Source organism: Bemisia tabaci, chromosome 1 (assembly GCF_918797505.1).
Source record: "Bemisia tabaci chromosome 1, PGI_BMITA_v3".
Taxonomy (NCBI): domain Eukaryota; kingdom Metazoa; phylum Arthropoda; class Insecta; order Hemiptera; family Aleyrodidae; genus Bemisia; species Bemisia tabaci.
Genome location: NC_092793.1, coordinates 23,197,839 through 23,219,059, shown reverse-complemented (window position 1 = coordinate 23,219,059; position 21,221 = coordinate 23,197,839). Strand labels below are relative to the sequence as shown.

General features: G+C 39.2%; 1 protein-coding gene across 1 annotated transcript in view; it reads left to right on the top strand.

Annotated features, from left to right (window-relative positions):
* LOC109041330 (uncharacterized) overlaps positions 1-17,431 on the top strand; it is a 30,822-nt gene extending 13,391 nt beyond the window's left edge. The window contains exons 2-11 of the mRNA XM_019057658.2: positions 460-559; positions 2,039-2,165; positions 3,430-3,640; positions 4,795-4,970; positions 5,507-5,699; positions 6,702-6,871; positions 8,507-8,672; positions 10,243-10,479; positions 12,913-13,137; positions 17,072-17,431. Coding sequence (XP_018913203.2) covers positions 460-559; positions 2,039-2,165; positions 3,430-3,640; positions 4,795-4,970; positions 5,507-5,699; positions 6,702-6,871; positions 8,507-8,672; positions 10,243-10,479; positions 12,913-13,137; positions 17,072-17,223 — 1,757 coding nt within the window. The 3' untranslated portion in view covers positions 17,224-17,431. The remainder of the gene's footprint in view (positions 1-459; positions 560-2,038; positions 2,166-3,429; positions 3,641-4,794; positions 4,971-5,506; positions 5,700-6,701; positions 6,872-8,506; positions 8,673-10,242; positions 10,480-12,912; positions 13,138-17,071) is intronic.
* The last annotated feature ends 3,790 nt before the right edge of the window (positions 17,432-21,221 follow it).

The following is a 21,221-nucleotide window of genomic DNA, read 5'->3' as shown; positions in this document are numbered from 1 at the left end:
ATTAAAGATGCTGTCTCTTTTATCACCGAAAAACGATAAAATTAGAAATTACTATACTCTAAGGAAAGAGAGATTTTGTCCCTTTTTCTCATTGATAATTTTTTTTCTGAATCCGATTTTTTTTTATACCCACATTTAAAAAAAATTGCAAAATTTGCCGTCCCTTTGCCGCCCCCTAAATTTGCCGCCATGGGCCGCGGCCCATGTGACAGCCCCCTTAATCCGGCCCTGATTATAAAAGGCTCCAAAAGCCGCCACATGGAAGAGAAATGAAAGCTGTAGATCCTGAAATAATTGCCCTCTCTTTTGTAAAGATGATTAGGTGCTTAAAGTCTGTTAATTTTTCATCCTAGATTTGTTTAATGGAGGGATAATTTTGTAGTTTCAGGCGTAAAATATTGCTCTTATACGGTTATATTCTTATCCTGTGATGACTAATTTAAAATTATTGTCCTACAGATAATACGCATGCCAACTGTGATAGACCGTGCCACGAATTAGAATGGCCAATGATATGTCGCTTCCAATTCATCATTGAATCTCGAAGGTCCTTAACTCGGTAAGTTCTTTTCTTAAGCGCTCAGCCGATAGGCGGCGCTTTTTGATTTCGATTTGCCACTAGAGCTCTAGTATAGTAGGGCGCTCAAGCGGTCAAATGGCGCACCAACTCATCGATGCACGGAACGTCATTTAGGAAAATTTATTTTTTGATTACCTCATAATAGCTCTGTGAATACGATTAAATGCAAATTAGCGTGAGAAATAAATAACAGTCCTAAAACTCTCTTCGCTATGCGGTTTATAGTTATTCTATAATTACTTTCGAAAGTTCAAGATGCGCGTTCTGATTTCCGAAAACTTTTCCACCGGTGATAACTTTATTCGGAGACCTTAGTAGAATTCGCTTACATCTAGGTTATGTGTCTTTGACTTATTTGTCTTTGGCTCTGGCGACGGTAGGTAGTTGTTACGCGTTTACGGTTTCCTTGGTAACCTTTGTTTGCTATCAGCTGATGTCGAGTAGTATGACTATAGGAAGCTCCAACCACGGCATTCTTCGAAAAAAGCGCGAAAACTTATAGATTTGAATTTTCAAATTTTAAGAAAAAAAAAATTCTATTTAAGAAAGCTTTAATTTAGTTTCTGTAATTTAGTTTTTAATAAAAATTCTGAAATAAAGTAAATATATATTGGTTTAAAAGTTGAATATTTCTTCACTTCAGGCAGACCCTCAATGCTGAGCGCTTCTCTAATACCAACGTATTAGAGCTTTCCCGCTTGTTTTTTACTGTATTGACAAAATTAGGGGCTCCAATACTTCATATGTAATGACGGACTATCAATTAAGCTTCTATGGTCGCAAAATCTTATAGGCAATTAATATACATAGTTAACTGAACAGCATATTCAAGGGAAATGGATCGATGCATGCTAAAAGGCGTAAGCACAAAAAATGAGGATCCCCAGTGGCCTTCGCAACCAACGACAGCCAGGGCTCATGAGTTTTTGGACTTATGCCCTTCTGGCAGACATCGATTCAAGTGTGCTTGGATAATGAAGATGTTTCCCATTATTATGAGATTAGTTTATCCTGATTTAAACACACTGCACTGTAGCAAAATCATAATATCTCTGGTTAATCTTGGGTATTTGAGTTCAAACTGCAAGAACATTTTTGAGGCGACGAGAGGATACGTTCTAAAGCTTACAACCCCAAAAATTCCTAAATATCTATACGTACATGGGAAAAAAAGATGCGTGCTGGACAGAGGAGATTTTGTTGGGAAAAGTGGTCTATGATCCCTTGAATATTCAATGACCACGCTTTTGTAAACAGATAATGCAATCTGTTTTCCCTACGAGACTTTTAAGCTTTCAAAGAGCAAATGAATCATACACAGTATAAGTTTCTTTGCATGATCAACTAATTTGCGTATAGGATGATTTTAAATCCACCGCCGTTTTGCTAGTATGAATACTCTATTGCGTTATCTTTCTTTCTTTTTTCTTTTTTTTTCAAACTTAATTCCCATTTTAGAAAATCGTGTGACCATTGCTGGAAGAATGCCTCTGACTGCGCAGGAAAGAAATATTGTTTCATCGGCGATGGATCGGACAGACGCATCTTCACAGTCAACAGACTGTTTCCTGGTCCCAGCTTGCACGTAAGTTCCCAATGTTACATGTAAACAAAAATAATTTAAGAATTGCATACCCTGCAGCTCTTCTCAATTGAGTCCGCGTGACGCTCCCATATGTATACTCATTATGGAATATTAAACATAGATAAATAATGAAAGTTCCATGGGTTGCTGTTTTTTTATCATATTTTACAGTGAATGTAATAAGGAGATTCCCTTGTAGGGGCAGCATCTAAAATATTAGGGGTTGTCAACACCTTTATTACACAAAATAGATTAAATAAATTACAAAAAGAAAAATTATTTTTTTTTAAAAGACAAAATCCATTGGTTTAGATTGCTTTTGTATTGGAGTGGAATCTTTGAATGATTCGCGCGTTTTTTACAGCGAAATTCAACACATGTCGACATATGGAACAATTTTGCTAAATTACTGATTTCTCTTTAAAGTGATTTTTGGATAAACGGGCACTTCTTACGTACTTCTAAACATAATGGATCTGTTCTCCTCGCAAAAATATAAAGTGAAACCGTGCGAAGTCTTGATTATCCGCGGTGATTCGGACCAGAGCTACCGCGGATTTTCGGAAATCGCGGATAATCCGGAACTAATTACATGGCCAGGAAAAGTGATCAAGGAAACTTTATTTTAAAAGACTCAGTTCCAACACCAAGCCAATAGTACAGTGGCGATTCATGAAAGTTGGCAACACTGTTTCCTCCATTCAAATTAATGTAAAACAATCGATTCTTGGTGGGACAGCTTGCTTCACTTAATGTCGATATCTTTAATGGATTTAAATGGAGAGAAAACAGCGCTGCCAACTTGCAAAATCGCCCCCGAAATAATGGATGGAGATGTAATCATTTGCTCAAAATGAATAAAAATTTCACATAGAAGAGGTTCTTTTGGCAAACATCATTTGTGGAGGAAATTTGTTACAGAAGTTTGCGGCCAAGAATTGTGACGTTTCTGGGCTACAATCTTTTCCTTGCGTTTAAGGACGCTTTCTCAGATTTGAATTGATAGACCCCCCCCCCCCCAAATTGTATCTTATACTCCATAATAATAATTAGCGGATACTCCAGACTCTTCTATAGATATTTAAAGAAAGTTTGATACCTCTATATTTCCTTACTTTTGCTATAGGTTCACCTTAAGCTCTCGAAGTGTCACAAGCTGGCAGAAAGATTTTATGTTCAGTGGTTGCAAAGATTTTTATGCCTGTCGTGATTCAGTACTCTCCCTCTTCCATGAATTTATGATTTTGATATGACCTCGCTGCAGGTATGCGAGAACGACATCCTGGTCGTGGAGGTGGTGAACCGACTCGCAGGGCACAGTGTGACCCTACACTGGCGTGGCCAGCCCCTGCAGGAGACCCCAGCAATGGATGGCGTCCCCATGGTGACCCAATGCCCGGTGTCCCCGCATACCACTTTTCAGTACAAGTTACGAGCCTCCCAGCCTGGAACCCACTTTTGGCAGGCCATGACAGGTATACAAATTTTACCCACAAGTCACCGTCCACGAGAAAATTGACCACATTGTGAGTCCTCACAAGGCCGGATTTACCTGATTGCCGCCCATGGGCCGCATGTATTTTGCCGTCCCCTTCTCATTCTTTTTGAAACATCAATAAAAACCATCAAGTGAATGTGCCGGAGGGGGAGGGGTGCATAGGATACGTTTACTCGTGTTGGACAAGTTTTTGCGAGAGCCCTGGCAACACTACTAGCAAAAGTTCACGGAACTTTGCGCGAAAGTTAAGTTCCATAAACTTATCTCTGTGTGGACAAGGCCTTCATTTAGAAATGAAAGAAAAAATTATACAAGAACAAACATAAATGTGGTTTAATAATTTTAACTTCGCGCTGACCGCAATGTGTTTGGCGTAATGCGTGAAATATTGCTACAGTCTTGTAGGTGCTATGCAGTTCAGGCCGACCGCTACTGAATGCACTGTGTTTCACGCAATGCGTGAAGTATTCATGCAGTCTTGTAGGCGCTATGCAGTTCAGGCCGACCGCTGCTGAACGCACTGTGTTTGACGCAATGCGTGAAGTATTCATGCAGTCTTGTAGGCGCTAATATGTGTTACATGCCGACCACCGCGCCGCGCCGCGCCGAGGGCTTTTCCTTTTCATCTCACGTCCTCGTCATCATTTCTCTCTGCATCTTGATTTGCGATGTTGCAGACTTTCTGTGATAATTTAGTTTTTAAATAGAGAAAATCGAAAAAAGCGAGGTGGATTTAACATTCTGGATGTAAAAACAGGGTTAGCAGTTACTTTTACATCTTGACATTGCTAAAGTAACTGCTTTAGGGGTTAATTCAGCGTTTTGCGAGTTCTCGCACACTTTTTTTTACATCTGGAATGTTAAATCAACTTCACTTTTTTTCGGTGAAACGTTCGACGTCATTGCTTGAAAACTTCCCTGATTTTTCCTCCCTGCCCTCTTAGTTACGTTCTTAGTTGGACGTATTTCTGTCAAACGAACTACGTGAATTGAGACATGAACCCTGAAATCCATAAGAATATATGCATAATAGGGCTTACGTCATAATGCACATAGTTTCGTTTGGCAGAAACACGTCCAGTTATGTATTTAATGGATGCTTATAAATGACCATAATCTTACTTGATTTAGGTGACACCGAGATGGACGACCTTTTTGGAGCACTGATCGTCCGCCGGTCAGCGAAGTTGGAACCTCACAGGACCCTTTACGATGAGGATAATCATGAGCATCTCATATATTTGAGTGAGTGGACCTCGCGAAGTGGCCAATCAACCCTCCTCATCAATGGAATGAGCGCCGGAAAGGTTTGTATTCTGCTTTTGAATCCAAGAGTCCCTTATGGAGAAAGTTTATGGCTACTAGAGCCCATACTGAAAATATCTAAATATTTTATTGGATCAGCCAACTTAAGCGCACGGTAAAGCGCTTTATATCAACAAGAAATATGGCGGACGTTGTTTGCAGATGATTCAAATGTAAATTAAAATTCAAATAATTTAATTCAAACAATTAAAATAATATTATGAGAGTTCATTTTTAGCAAATTCCGCTACTAACTTAACAAACGTTGAAATGCTGAAATAAGAATAATTTATTTGCTATTTCAGCAATTTGTCAGTTATCCCAGTGTTTTGCAGCAAGGCACTGCTACTTTATCCCATGTAGCTTGCTATTTTAGCGATTTACTTTCTTCAGTGAGTCCGCAGTCCGTTATCAGTAAATTTTATTCAAATTTATAAATTATCTACACCATTTTTGTCAATAATTTACTTGTCATATAAACAGATATTCCTCGAAACCATCACGTCTTTACTTTTTATGCAAAACTTAACTGTGCTAGGAAGGCAACTTTTTCCCGCTGCAGACGTACAACGTTACCAAAGGAAAACGTTATCGATTCCGAGTAGCATACACCACAAGTCACTCAGGGTGCCCTGTGTCAGCACAAATTTCATCGCATAGCCTCCTGATCTTGGCCCTGGATGGACAACCTACAGAACCGAAGAAAGTGGATTCCATTCATCTGGTGCCAGGTACGGATCACAAATTCACCTTCAGCATACAGTACATAGAGTCGTAATGTAAGTGGGCGCCACTTTTAAGTATTTTCCAGGTCCCGAATTCCGAGATTCCTGTGTGACGCCGGGTCACTTTTTCGATACATGATCGATTGTTTACGACACAGTACCCGGCCATCCGATCGAAAAAGTGACCCGAATTCGGCGCACACCGGGCTCGGAACTCGTCGTGCAGAACATGGCGCCAGCTCTCCCATTTAACATTACGACTCTATGCACTCTATGAATTTCAGAACTTGGAGGAAGATGACAACTGCTTCCTCCGTGATTTCAAAAATGTGATGAAAAAACTGTTGTAAACTTCTTACAGTTGATTTTTAATCTCGGCTCTCAGGTTAATTTTTTCATACCCGCGGATCCAGCAATTTGGCAACACCGGATTTTCTCTATTTAAACCTATGTTAAATAATCGATTCTTGTCGGAGCATCTGGCCCCTCCGGAAATCGATAAAGTTCCATAGATTTAAATTGAGAAAAAACAATGTTGCCAATTTGCCACTCAGGGCTAGCAAAAATATGTCGCTCTCTAAGACTTTGAAGATGATGGATTTTTCCATTTGTTTCTGCTTTCCAGTTTTGTGCAATTTCACTTCGCGGCGCGACTTAATGCGATTGAAAAGAAAAAAAGGCCATCATATTCGAAAAATGCCGCCGCGCATATATTATTCGCCCCCCTCCCTAAAAAAAAAAAAATCCCCGACAGTGATTTGACCCCAAATCTCCCAAATTTGACCCTGATACTCAATTAGGATTTAAACATTTTAAATATATCAGATATAACAGATTTTATCCACCCATAATGACAACTAGAAAGAAAAAATATGACTTTTTAATGGATAATATTGTTACACATTAATTCAGAACTTCAGATCTTGACGACTCAACCACATGCTCAGTGTCGTTCGTAAGACTGGTCGGTCTCTGATTGATTTTATTTCCTCTCGTTTCTTTTTTAAGGAGAACGGATCGATTTTGTACTGAGTGCTGATCAAGCCATCGACAGGTATACGATTCGGTTTAAAACTTCTGACTGGTGTTCGGATTTGAACGTGGAGAACTTTGCGATACTCATGTACAACAGCTCTCATCCCTCATCAAAAATTATAACGAAGGCATCTCAAAGCACGGTAAGAGTCATACCATCCTTGAATGGGAAAACACGTCGTAATTCCATTCTGAAAAGTGATGGAAAATTCATCCAAATTAGATAACTATGCCACAGTGGACTAAATATTGAAGTTGCGATATAGTCAAAACTATGGACAAAAAAGACATATGGCGTATGGGGTGATCCCAATGGTTGAAACGGGTGGTTTTTATAGACTAAGGGGTAGGGATGGACAAATTATAGGGTCTGTTGTCGGTTGCCGTTAGTTAGTCTTATACCTACCTACTTTGTCAGTTGCAACCACCTGCTTCCACGAATAGAATCCCTCCATATCCCCTTTGTATTCTTTGTCTGTGGTTTTGTCTATCAAATTCAATAATCGGCCTGGATGCACTTTAGAATGAGAAGTTCTACATCATTCGTCGCACCAAGAACCACTCAAAAATCCAATCTTTCAGAGCATCTTAAAGTTTGGGAACGTGAAATTGTGATTTTGAGAAAATGAATCAAAAGTTCTGAGACGATACTGCCCTTAGATACGTCCAACCCAGCATCAATCCAAAGAAATCGTCAAATTTCAAATCTTCAAAATTTTATAACAAAATCAAAATCATATTTAAATTGCACGTCCATTGAGGAAAATTATGCGTTATTATTCAAACAAAGTTATGTGAACCACTAAAGAGTAAGCAATTATTGTTTCTACATCAGTTTGAATAAAACATGTGTATAATTCTTATAATTGCCGCTGTTCATATTCTAAAAAATATAATAATTCACTCTAGTTATAATAATTTTTTACCTGCAAGCTGACATCTAAAAATGCCGCTCAGCTTAACACCAAGCTATGGTGAGCACTTTTGTCAACTAAAAAAACTCTTAGTTATGTCATGATTAGCAATCTTGAATTTCGACTTGAGTTATTAATTACTGTACCAAAGATTGCATGCTTTCACTTTAAGCTTAAGGAAAAATATCATGTATGACTGTGTCATATCGCTGGAAGCTCACATTAGGACGCTAGGTACATAAAGTTAAAAATTTATGAGGTCGCCTCAAAAAAAAATTCTCACACACATTTTATTTCTTAAATAGGAGGAAAAAAAATTGAGCTAAGCTACAACGCTCTTATTTTGGCTTTTATTGCAGTAGAAGTCGCTCAAAATTTCAATTTAAGTGCATTTTCGCACTCCTTTGAAAGTTTTGTTTCAAAAGTCCTCGGCTCTTGACGTAAGGGGGTATCCTAATTTCCATGTTAGCTCTGTTTTACATATAAATCCATGCTTTCTAGGGCATATGCGGAAATAGAGATACGCCCTTACAGAAGAGTAACAAGGAGCTTGTTCCCGGAGAACAATGAAAACAAAGCGGTCTCACATTTAAGAGGAAGAAAGGTGAACAAACGTTAAAAATGCAGATGTGTAAATGCTGTATATTGTTAAGCGTTATCATTAAAAATGTTTTCCTTTATTATATCCGGTTGAGAATGAGGTTGTTGGGACCGCGAGATGCCTCGGCCTTTTAACATTTCCGTTACTGTGCGTTGGTCATCCATTTTTTTTATTTATTTATTTTTTTTTATTTTTTATTTTTTTTATTTTTGTCTATAGTAGTTATAAATACGTTACAATTAATTTTATCATGAATTTTTCAGGTATTGACAACAGTGCAAGATACTGGTTGTGGTGGTCATGTCACACATTGTTTGTCAAATTTAAAGTCTCTAGAAAAATTGCCCGATAAATTGAGTGGAGGAAAAACTGACGTCAGTTTGACCTTTGGACTGCAAGAACGGAACTACTCCGGAGATCAGACTTTCGGTATGCATAGTGTTTAAAGTATTACAAGGGTAAAATAAAAATAAATAAATAAAAAATTATGTTTGGGACTTTCTTAACTACACATTTTATTTCACAGTGAGAAAAATTAAATGCTTTGTAATGTACGCGACATTTTCAATAATGTTTGTTTTGGCCGTTTATTATAAAAATATCCTCTCTATGTAATAAAATCATTTTTAAGACGCCCGATGGACAGGATGAGGAAGGAGGGTAAGACGGTCCAAAGGTCGAATTCCAAAGAAGGAATTAAAATTCAGAGTAAGGAGAAAGTCGTTAAGAATATTGTTTGGCAGGAAATTTTTCTTTGAAACACCGTTTTCTTATTCAATTAAAATTATTTGCTCATTAACTGCCAGCGGGTGATTTCGACGATTTCTCTGGCCGCGCAGCGCCCCGGAAGCTGGGCCGCGTAGAGGCCAGAGGGCGGAGCGCACTAGCAATTTCATACAAAATTATTAAAAATTAGTACATGGCCAGATTTACCTACTTGCCACCTCCTTCTCATTCGCTTTAAAACATCAAAAAAAAAACCATCAAGTAAACGTGCTGGAGCGGCAGGGGTGCATAAGACACTGCGCGAAATTCAAGTTCCGTAAACCTATCTCTGTGTGGACAAGGCCTCCAGTTATAGGAAATGAACGAAAAAATTAGGAAAGAACAAACGTAAATGTGCCAAGGCGCCGCGCTGACCGCACTGTGCTTGACGCAATGCGTGAAGTATTCATCCAGTCTTGTAGGCGCTATGCGTTTCATGCCGACCGCGGCTGCTGACGCGCACTTTGTTTGACGCAATGTGTGAAGTATTCATGCAGTCTTGCAGGCGCTAATATGTGTTACCTGCCGACCACCGCGCCGCCGCGCCGAGGGCTTTTCCTTTTCATCTCACGTCTACGTCATCATTTCTCTCTGCATCGCGCCGCTCCAGGCCAAATTGCGTGTTTGGTTTCTCTCTCCACTTGACTAATTGAAGGTGCTGCCTCTAGTTTCACCGAAAGACGACAAAATTAGAAATTACTATACTCTCAAGAAATGAGAGATTTTGTCGCCTTTTCTCTCGTTTGTAATTTTTTTTTTTTTTTTTTTTTTTTTTTTTTTTTTTTTTTTTTTGAATCCGATTTTCTTTATATCTACATTTAAAAACATTGCAAAATTTGCCGCCATGGGCCGCGGCCCGTGTGGCTCCCCCCTAAATCCGGCCTTGAATTAATAAGCATTCACTCGTTTTAAAAGATGAAGTAAGAGCGAAGATGTTAACAACATGTAAATAAATATATGTAATGATCGCAAAGTGTGCTCCTCTACTTTCTCCCCAAATGAAAGTTCAATGTATTAATTTTGCCTAAACTGAGTTTCAGATGAGTATACGATTTTTCCCTTCTCATTAAAGTCGTTTTACCATGAACATCAAATCAAACACATTTTAAGCAGAAAATAATTGCCAAATGCTAATATTAAATATGTGGCTCAGAGTGACCATATCAGATAAAAAGGGATCCAGGTGTATGAGGATACTCTCTTTTACTTTATTATTCATTCGTTTATTTCACAGAGTTCGATGAGCTTGATTTACGACAGGGCCGGTCCTTAAACGGAATCACATTCACATTTCCTTCCTCGCCATTGCTTCTCAGACCAAGTGACGACTCCCTTGATGAGAATCCGGACTGCAATGACCAAAAAATGCCAGCAACTTGTGCCTCTGAGGAAATTTCTAATTTCTGCGGATGCACCCATATTATCTCCATTCCTCTGATGGCCTCGGTCCAGATTATCATATTGAATCCAGGTAGAGTATACTGACGGACAAAACTCCTTCAAATGATGATGTATGCAAAATGCATGCCTGGAGAGTTGAAATGCTCGCGTATTGTATTTTATTGTCGACCTATTTTGCCCTCCACAGCAAAAACGACAAGCTCAATTACAAATTTTGTATTTTTCTCCCAAACATACTGCGCTATCACAAGGAAACCCAATGACCACAGGGCTTTATTTTTTCATTTTGAGTTCCTTACGGTGTATGCCGGAGTTGATTCAGACAAATAAAGGATGAATATTTTTTGGTTTTCTGGTAAAACAGCATTTTCTAGAGAAAAAAATTGAAAACGTGTTGAATGAAGATAAGGCGACTTTACTTTGGACGCCAGTATTGCACTCTTTTTCTTCGTTTCCATTCGCCGGTATCGACTTTTAAGTGTAGCTATGGCGTATTGATTGTTATTTAAAAGATCCAAGACTGATCCTAACCGTACGTCTCTACTTTTTACGGGTTTGCAGTTTTTTAACCAAAAAAGAAACTCACCAAAAGGAATTAACTGAAAGCCTGTGGTACTATGTGTCCTATACTCCCCATATTAACATATGCTTTCCGCTACTTCCTATCTTGTTACAATAAGTGGGTGGCTACGCACCCTGCATGGCCGCTGCGCCACACAACCCTCAGAGAGCACTTCGCAGAGGCACCTCCAAAGAGGCCTCTGTAAGTTAATCTAATAGAGCAGGCTCGTCTGAGGACTATGCACTATCAATAGCCGCAAAAATCATGAAAATCGGCTTAGTAGATCTTTAGAAACTAATAATTGTGACAATAAATGAAAGTTTACATTGTGTTACTAAAAGGAAGATCTCACAACTTTATCACGTAATATAAAAAAATCTGGCTGATATTGCAGTGCGGGGGGATACCAAAACTAAGGAACTAAAACAACTAGACCACTTTCGGTGTGGAAACCTCTATTTTTACAAACAACACTATACCAATGAAAACCCGATTTGCGCGGGAACGCTCTCGCTGCTCTGACAGGGGCTGACCGGGCCAACTTTCGCGTGAAGACTCAAGACTGACCCCGAGCCAAAGCTTCCATGCTTCTTTTAAGCAGCGCGCGAAAGCTCCGCTTTTCCGCGACCGCGGTTCGTCCCGGAACTTTCGGACGCGGCTCAAAACAAACACGTCTCAAAATGACCTCGCCGTCTGAAACGCTTGACCCACCTTGCTCGTGAAAACTCCGTGATAACGCACGAACAAGTATATTTCCTCTTAGTGGAACGGTAAAACCCCAAGGTTTTAGCCGTACCACTACAATATTTCCAAAATCTGCATAAAATTGGCTCCCCTAGAGACTAGCACTCATCAACAGCCGGCGAAATCATGGCAATCGGCCAAAATATAAAGGTCGAGCAACCGGTGGCCAATAATGAAAATTTAAGGGCTCAGAGGGTTTACAATGATGATAAAAAATGTCAAAATCGCAACGCACAAACTAATCCAAACATTTGTATGACAATTTTGAAAAAGCGCGTTTTTTTTACGCCTTCTTCTATAAGTGAATTTTTTTATTTCGCTTACACTGCACCTGAAAAATGACGGAAAATCACCGTTCGGGAAAAAGAATAATACAAATATTTTTGGTTCATTTTACGCGTTGTTTATGGGTGTATGTGTATGTTGCATCATAAAGAGGCACTAGAGGCGCTTTCAATTAGAAGTCAGTGCTTATGTATAAAACTGGTGGCTATAGGTGAAGGTCGTCCGGTTTCATTCAGAAATCCTGGCGTATTGCTAAAATAGGAACAATTGGATGCTCGAAAATTAATCAATCTTCTGTGAAAGTGAGAGGCGTTTCCTTGTTCTGAGAAACCATAACTCTTTCACTATTTTCACGTCCAAAGCATGATCAACTTAAGCGAAAGATCAAGGACGGATCAAATTGATTGTAGTTTTAAAAGTATACTCGTAAAATTCAAACTCATATATTATACCACGTATATTATATTACCAATTATTCTTTAGCCGGGCATGATGAATCTACACGGAGAAAAAAATTTCGTGTATGGGACCCGAAATTGGAGTCATATGGATCCCTGAAGTTTTTTGATCACGCATCCGAAAACGGAGTACTTCAGATGTGTGACCCAAGTCCTTCGGTATACATCGAAGTACTTCAGATGTCTGACCCGAACTTCGGCAGCTGGACCTCAACTTTTTAGATATACGTGATCCGAAAACTTCAGAGATCCATATGACCTCAACTGCGGGTCCCTCGCACGAAGTTTTCTGATCCGTGCATTATCGTTACGAATTTTAGTTTTTCCTTACTCACTGATATTCTTAAGAGTCCAGATTTACAGAGAGAACAGAAAAGTAAATGTTCAATAGAGGAGGAAATCGACAATCAACAACAAGTCGATTAGACTAATTTGGTAAATGTTGCTTTTCTAGGAGCAAATCATCTCAGCAGTGAAAAATCCAATCCAAACTTCTTTTTCCATCTACACGGTCAACATTTTTACCTGATTCAACGTCGTGAGCTAGCGGACTTTGCTAATTTATCCGAGAGCCACCTCAGATCAACCAATCCGAACATTACGAATTCTGTGCTGAAAGATACAATCAGCATTCCCCCAAAAAGCTTCACCATACTGAGGTTCATCGCCAGTAATCCAGGTAAATCTCTCTCTCAATTATGTATCACCCAAATGGATTCAACTGGGTTCATCAAATGTAGAAGTGTATCAACGGCAGTGCCGTGGCGTGCTATGCGACATATCAAGAGATCTGTCATTCAAACCTATGGAAAAGGATCGATAAACAGGGTGTTCGCAGCGAACACCTTAATAATAGCTTCAAATGGAGGAATATCGATAATCCATCATTCACGCCACGTCCAGGCCCGCCACAAGGGGAGGGTCCCTGGTACCGGGGCCCGTGTTACCCGTGAAAAACCACTACGAATTCACATGCAACCCTTGTTTCGTAAGAAAAAGTGAAAAATTTACCCTAACAATTTCGCAACAGGTGAATAGATTTTCAGAAACACGTTGGGGCACTGTAGAATTCTTCTTTAATTTTCAAAGAAGTATACTTCTTGGAGAATTTCTATCTATTTTCAAGATTTTCAGTACGGAGGGATATTTTTAGTAACTGCGTTTCATTTTCTTCCGTCGTCAGATACTAAGAGTCTCCAGTCGGCATCCTCGACTTCAATGGCTCATGGCTCAACTCCCTTGCCATAGACAAACGAAGGGGGAGTCCAGGGGGGCCTGGCCCTCATAGAACTGAAAATAGTATGCATATGCCCCCCCCCCCCCGAAAAAAAAAATAAAAATTTCCCGGATCTTTTGAATGCAACGATGCACAAGTATTTTGTGCTGAAAGTATAAAAAAAAACATAATTATTCCGCAGAAATTGATGGAAAAATTCTTTATGGAAGCTTCAAAATGCGTCCGCTTAGTCGTATAAATTCTAAAATTTCTCGGGGGATGCCCCTCGGACCCGCCCCCCCTCCGTGTTTGGGGCCCGGACCTTAAAACTGGTACCAGGGCTCGAGATGGAATGTGGCGAGCCTGCATGAAGGCTTTTTTCATTTAAATCTTCCGTCTCATTCTTACGGCGCAATGATAGAACTATTTGAACTCTCCGAAATGCGTGAGGTATCACGCGGTATTTGAAGGCGTTTTCAAATCAGCCAAGTTCCGTTATCAGAATAATCGTTTTGCATATTTCGTATTCTTTTGTTATATTCCGTGCCACTTGTTTATTTTTAATCCTCGTAGAAAAACCACTCATTTGTTTATACAATTCTAGCTGAAGCGCACTTCAGCTATGCATTCACCACTGCAAAAATTTCAGAGGAAATCGACAAGCCCAGCGTGCATGGAGGCTATCTCCATTTAAATCTTCCGTCGCATTCTTACGGCGCAATGATACAACTATTTGAACTCTCCGGAATGCGTGAGGTATCACGCCGCATTTGAAGGCGTTTTCAAATCAGCCAAGTTCCGTTATCGGAATAATCGTTTTGCATATTTCATATTCTATTGTTATATTCTGTGCCACTTGTTTATTTTTAATCCTCGTAGAAAAACCACTCATTTGTTTATACAATTCTAGCTGAAGCGCACTTCACCTATGCATTCACCACTGCAAAAATTTCAGAGGAAATCGACAAGCCCAGCGTGCATGGAGGCATCTCCAGTCTGGCATCCTCGACTTCTATGGCTCATGGCTCAACTCCCTTGCCATAGACAAACGAAGGGGGAGTCCAGGGGGGCCTGGCCCTCATAGAACTGAAAATAGTATCATATGCCCCCCCCCCCCGAAAAAAAAAAATAAAAATTTCCCAGATCTTTTGAATGCAACGATGCACAAGTATTTTGTGCTGAAAGTAGAAAAAAAAAACATAATTATTCCGCAGAAATTGATAGAACAATTCTTTATGGAAGATTCAAAATGCGTCCGATTAGTCGTATAAATTCTAAAATTTCTCGGGGGATGCCCCTCGGACCCGCCCCCCCCCCTCCGTGTTTGGGGCCCGGACCTTAAAACTGGTACCAGGGCCCGAGATGGGATGTGGCGGGCCTGGCCACGTCACTGTGATCAACGGTGAAACTTCCAAACCGCACATACTCGGTTTGCGGCGCCACAGACTTTCTGACATACTTCATTTCATAAATTAAAAACTATTCAACGCCAATTCTCTAAAACTTTTGTAATTCTTTTTCTCTGTAAAAAAAAAAAAAAAAAAAAAAAAAAAAAAAAAAAAATTCTGTGAAAATTTCAACAAGTGGGAGGGGAGATTTTAATACACCGGAAACGAGATACAGGGTTTAGCGGTTTCACCGTCAAAATGTGACTGTTTCCGGAGTTTCAATTTTTTGTCAGGTTGAATGAAATAATCGGAATTTAGATTGAGAAAGCTCAAAAACACACTCCGTGTCCTAAGAAGAAAGCTCCTAAGCTTTCTTCTCTAAGTTCTCTGTTACATTAATTAAAGGCGTTATTCACCTTTGATCAGACAGAAAAACGTAACGACGCAACGTAACGATATGTTGACGTCGCAAAATTTTACTCTTTGTTTCTGTTTTTACAGGAAAGCTGTCGGTCATTTCTAACTGGAAGCATCACTGATTTTTTTTTCCTGATCACACGGAGAAAATAGCAAAGTTTTGGTCAGAAATCGCTCGATTTTATTCTTGTGAGAAAAGTAAATTTTTCTGTCAATTTTGTAATTTCCGAATGGAGCTATACGTTCTTGCATCTAGAAATCGACGATATAAATGGATTATGATTACTGGACTCTTCTAAGCTCGAGCATGGTCGACGGGAAAGTAAACAAGTTTTAAAAAAAAATCCATTTTTTAAACCGCAAACTTCGAACTGCCAGAATTTTAGGTCGTTCGATTTTTGTCACGTTTTTGTGCCAAAATTTTTCGGAAAACACTCCTCTGAGAAGTGTCAGTAGGGTGATTTCACGATAACAGGAATAGTTAAAATGTGAAATACCTTAAAAATAAAAGTGCACCAATTTTAACAGGATTTCATTACCTCATTTTAAAGGTATTGAACCTCCTTTTTCCAGCTTTGGCACGCTCTATTTTGATTCAGTGCAAAGTTAAAGTGATTGATAAACAAGCCATTGAATCAGGTATCAGCGCTTCCCGCGGGACTGCTGGAGGTCCACGCAAACATGGCGGCCCTGCCATATTGTGTCGGTTACGTAACAGACGCAGCGTAACCGACACTTGAAAATGTGAGATAAAAGATGATACAAAAGATGAAACTTGGCAATTCTCGAGTTATGAGGTGGAATTGATGCTGCCTTAAAAGTTTTCTAAACTTTGGAGACTTCCTTTTAGTTTAATAATATTAAATTGAGGTTTTTGCGTAGTGAGGAATTAGTGCTACACACCTAAAAATCACTGGTTTTCATAATAATTAAAGTTTTCATTGTAAAAAAAACTAACTTATCAGTAATGGTTTTGTCGAGAAGACTTCAGCGAACAATTTGATGGCAATTTTGAAACTCCTGACTCCGTCTGGCGAGATAAACACTGCACTCAATACAACTGCAAAAATTTGTTGCCAAATGTGGCGACACCTCTTTCTAATGACTTTTCTCGCTCAATAATAAACATTTCAGTTCAAACTGGCAATTTTCTTGAACATTAGAGTCTCTTTTCAGCAAATATTGCCAAAGAGTTCATGATCAGTACTGATTTGTTACCGCAAATTGCTCTTTTGCTTCAAAATCGGGGTTGGCGACGCGTAACCGACCGGACATTTTCGGCCTTTAAAGTCTCATATTATGAAATATGATAATAATTTATCATATTTTTTAGCGTGGATAGGTTCAGGGACATCATTCCTATTGATTTATTCATTTGGTTTTCAATCGTTTTGCCCTATATCGTTCATAACCCACGGCGACACGACTATTCCTCTTATCGTGAAATCACCCAGTAACACCTCAATTTTATTTATCTAGATTCCACCTTTCTGTCTGAACTTTAGGATAACGCAATGATTGTTTGGACCTCATCTTTCTGAACATGTCTTATATTGGATCTAGTGTGAACAGAATATCTGACTTTGTTTCAGGATACTGGTTTTTTCACGAAGGAAGATCTCAGCTATGGTCGAGAGGCATGGCGGTTGTCTTGAAAGTAGGTCAACGGGATGATTTCCCGGATGTTCCAGAAACCTTCCCATCATGTGGCAATTGGATTGGCCCTGAATTCTTCCTGGCGTAAACCATAGGCATAATCAACTTTGCAAGGAGTTATTTTCCCAGAAGACTGATCTCACTCCTGTCTCACACAGACGTTCATTCTAACAAAGTTCGAACAAAGTCTAACAAAGCGTTTTCTTAAAAGTGATATTTGAAAAACCGTAAAGGTGCGCGTATCTGTATGATGTATATATTAAGTAAAAACTGCCAATAAATGTTGTTCCTAATAATATGATTAGTCTGAATTCATTCATCTGATACATACGGCGATTTTCTATTTTTTTTTTTTTTTTTTATTTTCACAAGGAAGTGATGAAGGAGCACTATTTTGACGGTGGAAGTCCGCAACCTCGTGTCTCGTTTGCGGTGTTTGAAAACCTTCGCTCTTATTTTATTTTTTTAAAGGATCATTCCTTGAAATTTTCACAGAATTTTCTTCGTTCAGGGGAGAAAAATCACGGCAGTTTTTAGGAATTGCCATTGAGTAGTTTTCCATTTAAAAAATGACAGGAAGTCTGCCACATCGCAAACCGAGATAGGTGGTCGCGGACTGGCACCGTCGATTTATTATGCTCGCAATCAATAGGGGTTCTTAAATGTTTGTAACTTTGTTTCTATCCATGTAAAGTTATATAAAACAATTTATACTCAAGGGCGTGTGGATTGCCTCGCACAGAATCGATAATTTATAACAGATCGTAATATCTACAGCAAAATAGTGTCATGATAAACATCAATTGTCACGAAAGAACTGTCATTTTTACTGCCGTGTAGGATTCTTTACTATACACTTTTTTAAAATTGATTTGATTATTTCCGTGGATAATTGGAATTTTTAAATTGCTTTTTGCATTAAAGAAGGAAGTCGGCTAAAAATATCAATAAAAAGAGACATAAAAACAGACTTCCCTCCTCGCAACAGAGGAAAATTACATTTTTATATGCCTTGCATTGACATTTATAATGAATATTCGTGGTAATTTCAAAACAATTAAGTTTAAGTGGAGTGCAAAATGAGATGAAAAATGCAACTGTCCTATATTTCCAAATTTTAGGTATATTTTTATTCATCAGCCCCTGTAAAAAGCGGACGTCCCATTTTTAATTTTCATCCATGGAAAAAAGGCTTCACACTATTACGTCCGGTCTATTACACGTTGATGCTCAAGCCGGGACGAATTGAATCGAGGCTTGCTAAAAACACGGGTCCCGCGGGTTGCATTGGGCGGTGGGGATACATAAAAGTTTTAGATGAAAGTCTACAAATATATTCTAAAAAAGAGCCAGCCAACAAATTGAAAAGAAAATAAGGCAAAATTGAGTGCCAACACAGCGTCAGATAGGAAAAGCATAATCGGGCTTCGTTTCTTGAACTTCTCTCCCCGAATCTGGATGACACTTAATTTACATCATATGGAAGGAGCATTGCGAGTTTACGCCTCGCACCATCGCGCCTTCTTTTTTTGCAGATGCAATACGGACAATCGGGCATCCACCATGCACGAATAGTTACATCTCTGCCCCGGAATTAACGAGCGTCTTTTCCTTTGCTCTATATGTCCATGTTGTGACGGTTGTTGTCGTATGTGTGGTGATGCTTCAAGGGCTACATGAGCAACACAATCGAGGATAGAAAACACGTAATCAGGGTAAGTTTGTTACCTTTTTTCCGAATCCAAGCGACACCTCATTGGCAGCGTAGAGCTGATCATTGTCAGTTCAAGCCTCGCGTCATCTCGCCTTATTCAATTTTGCAGATGCAACACGGAAATCCCTTAATCACGGATAGTTGTATCTCTACGGTATCATCGACGCGCGATGAGGTGTCTCTTTTATTTGAAATTTGAGACAATTTTAGGTTAAGCTTGCTTGAAATACGATATGATGTGTCCAAATCAACGATCATTTTGAGAGGGAAATGTTTAGAGGTCTCTCAAGCGCCCACCAGGACGCAAGTCTAAATATTGGTATTTTGGCGAGGGATATGTAGTTTCAGGGAATTTTTTACGACTTCCCTTGGAAATCCCAAGACGAGTTAAATTTACACGACTATCTCTGCTAGGGGAATTACATGTGGCGAATGGGGGGGGGGGGGGGCGAGAGAGCGCCAATATGTTACCAAAAAGGTGAAAATGTCAAAAAAAAGTATTTTTTACCTTCAAAAACATGTAAATAACATAGATATTACTTCAAAAACTATCAAATTTAATGTAGTCAAATGCGGGTCAATTTGACCAGACTCAGAATTTTACGCTAAAGAAAAGTCCTCGGTATCGAAGGGTTAGAGAACGAGAAACTTTGATTTAGGGCATGGAGAAAAGGAGCGGTGGCCGATTCAAATTCGTATGTTCATTCGTCACAAGTCTAATCTCCGCAAAAACATAGTCCCTGAAAACTTGAATAGCCATCGCATGGATGTCTCCATCCACTGCTATTTGAAAACAATGAATAGGAACTAGAATTGACTGTGGGTTTCTAACGGAACATATGCCATTAAACCAGCAGAAAACAAGAAGACAAATATGATGCGCGTGCCGAATAACTGCAATGTTGGACACTTATTTGTATTTTCTTGTCTTTGCTATTTGTATCAATTGGTACTTTTTGCTAAATTTGGGAGAAAATATTGATTCATCAACGTTGAATTTGAAATTAATTTTGAAGAATCATCTTGATTTTAAGCTGATATGCGGCATTTGCGCAGGACTGCGATTTGCGGCGAACTGCCGTGTATCAGCTTAAAATCAAGATATTTAGACGGAATTTTAGTGCGTTATCATCATAATTTCGCGCCGGAACTACATTTCCACGCTAAAAGATGAATTTGTCAACGGCAAAGAAATTTGCCGCAGTTCTTTTTCTTCTCCTTGGGGGTGTCTGCTTTGTTTATTACGTCACCGCCAAAATTGATACGGCCGCAAGACCTTTTTTTCTCTCTATACGGATTTGGTATCAGCGCATCGATTCTGTGAACCGCAAAATAAACCGATGCGAGGTTAATCATTCTCGCAGGTTGCGTCATAATCTGTAAAGGACAAATTTTTCCATTGTAATACCGAGAGGAGCCGATTTAAAATCCTGGCATGTGCTTAGAGACTTCAACACCGCACAGGAAAAACAACCAACATAATTGCTGCGATTTTATGAGCCGTTTTGTCTATAGATCCATCGATTATCTTTTTGCATATTTGAGTAAAAAGAAGAAGTATGATATATTTGTCAGTAGAGATACCTCTTGTGAAAACTTTAATTTCGAGAGGAATGCATCTTTGAGTTCAAAACGTCGTAAAAATCTTGTCCATTTTTGAAAAATTTAAAAATCAAAGGATTTGTCATTTATGTTGTGAATAACTTAACAGAGATGCCACAAAATTTATTGAAATCAAGGTGAAAGATAATGGGGTGTGCACAACTGTGATGAATGACGTCATACGTTGTGTTTTTCGTCCGATATCTCTCTTAGGCAACTGCAACTACAGTTGGGTTGGGGCCCAACTGCAGTTGCCTTCCTGAATGCACCAAACAGCGTATCCCTTTGATGGAAAATTTTGCTTGTGTGAGAGCTTTTCCCCTTTGTATTGAAATTTTCAGCTTTATGCTGATTTTCAACGCACGTTGACTAAAAAATTCCTATATACCGTCTTACAACCCGTGCGTCGCCACCGTAATCGGTTTGTGTACAAGGTATTAGATAAGTTTCCATTAATTTCTGGATTTATAATGTCGAGACTCCGCGGCTGGCTTGAGAATAAAAAAAGAAAACTGGCTAAAATGTTATAAAAAGCAGTTTTTTCTAATCAAGCTCGGTCTTCGGGTCCAGTTTTTTAATCCAGGCTCGGCTCGGGTAGGGTGAAAATGACACGTTCCCCAAACCCTTGTGAATATGGTGATTTATTTTTAAACATAACATACTTGCAGATCGCGTGACCAATCTGGTGTCAGTTAGGCCACGTTTCCCTAGAAATAAAGTTTCCTCTGCGTTTGTTGCTCCTCTCTTGATTGCTCTCATGTAAAAAAGCG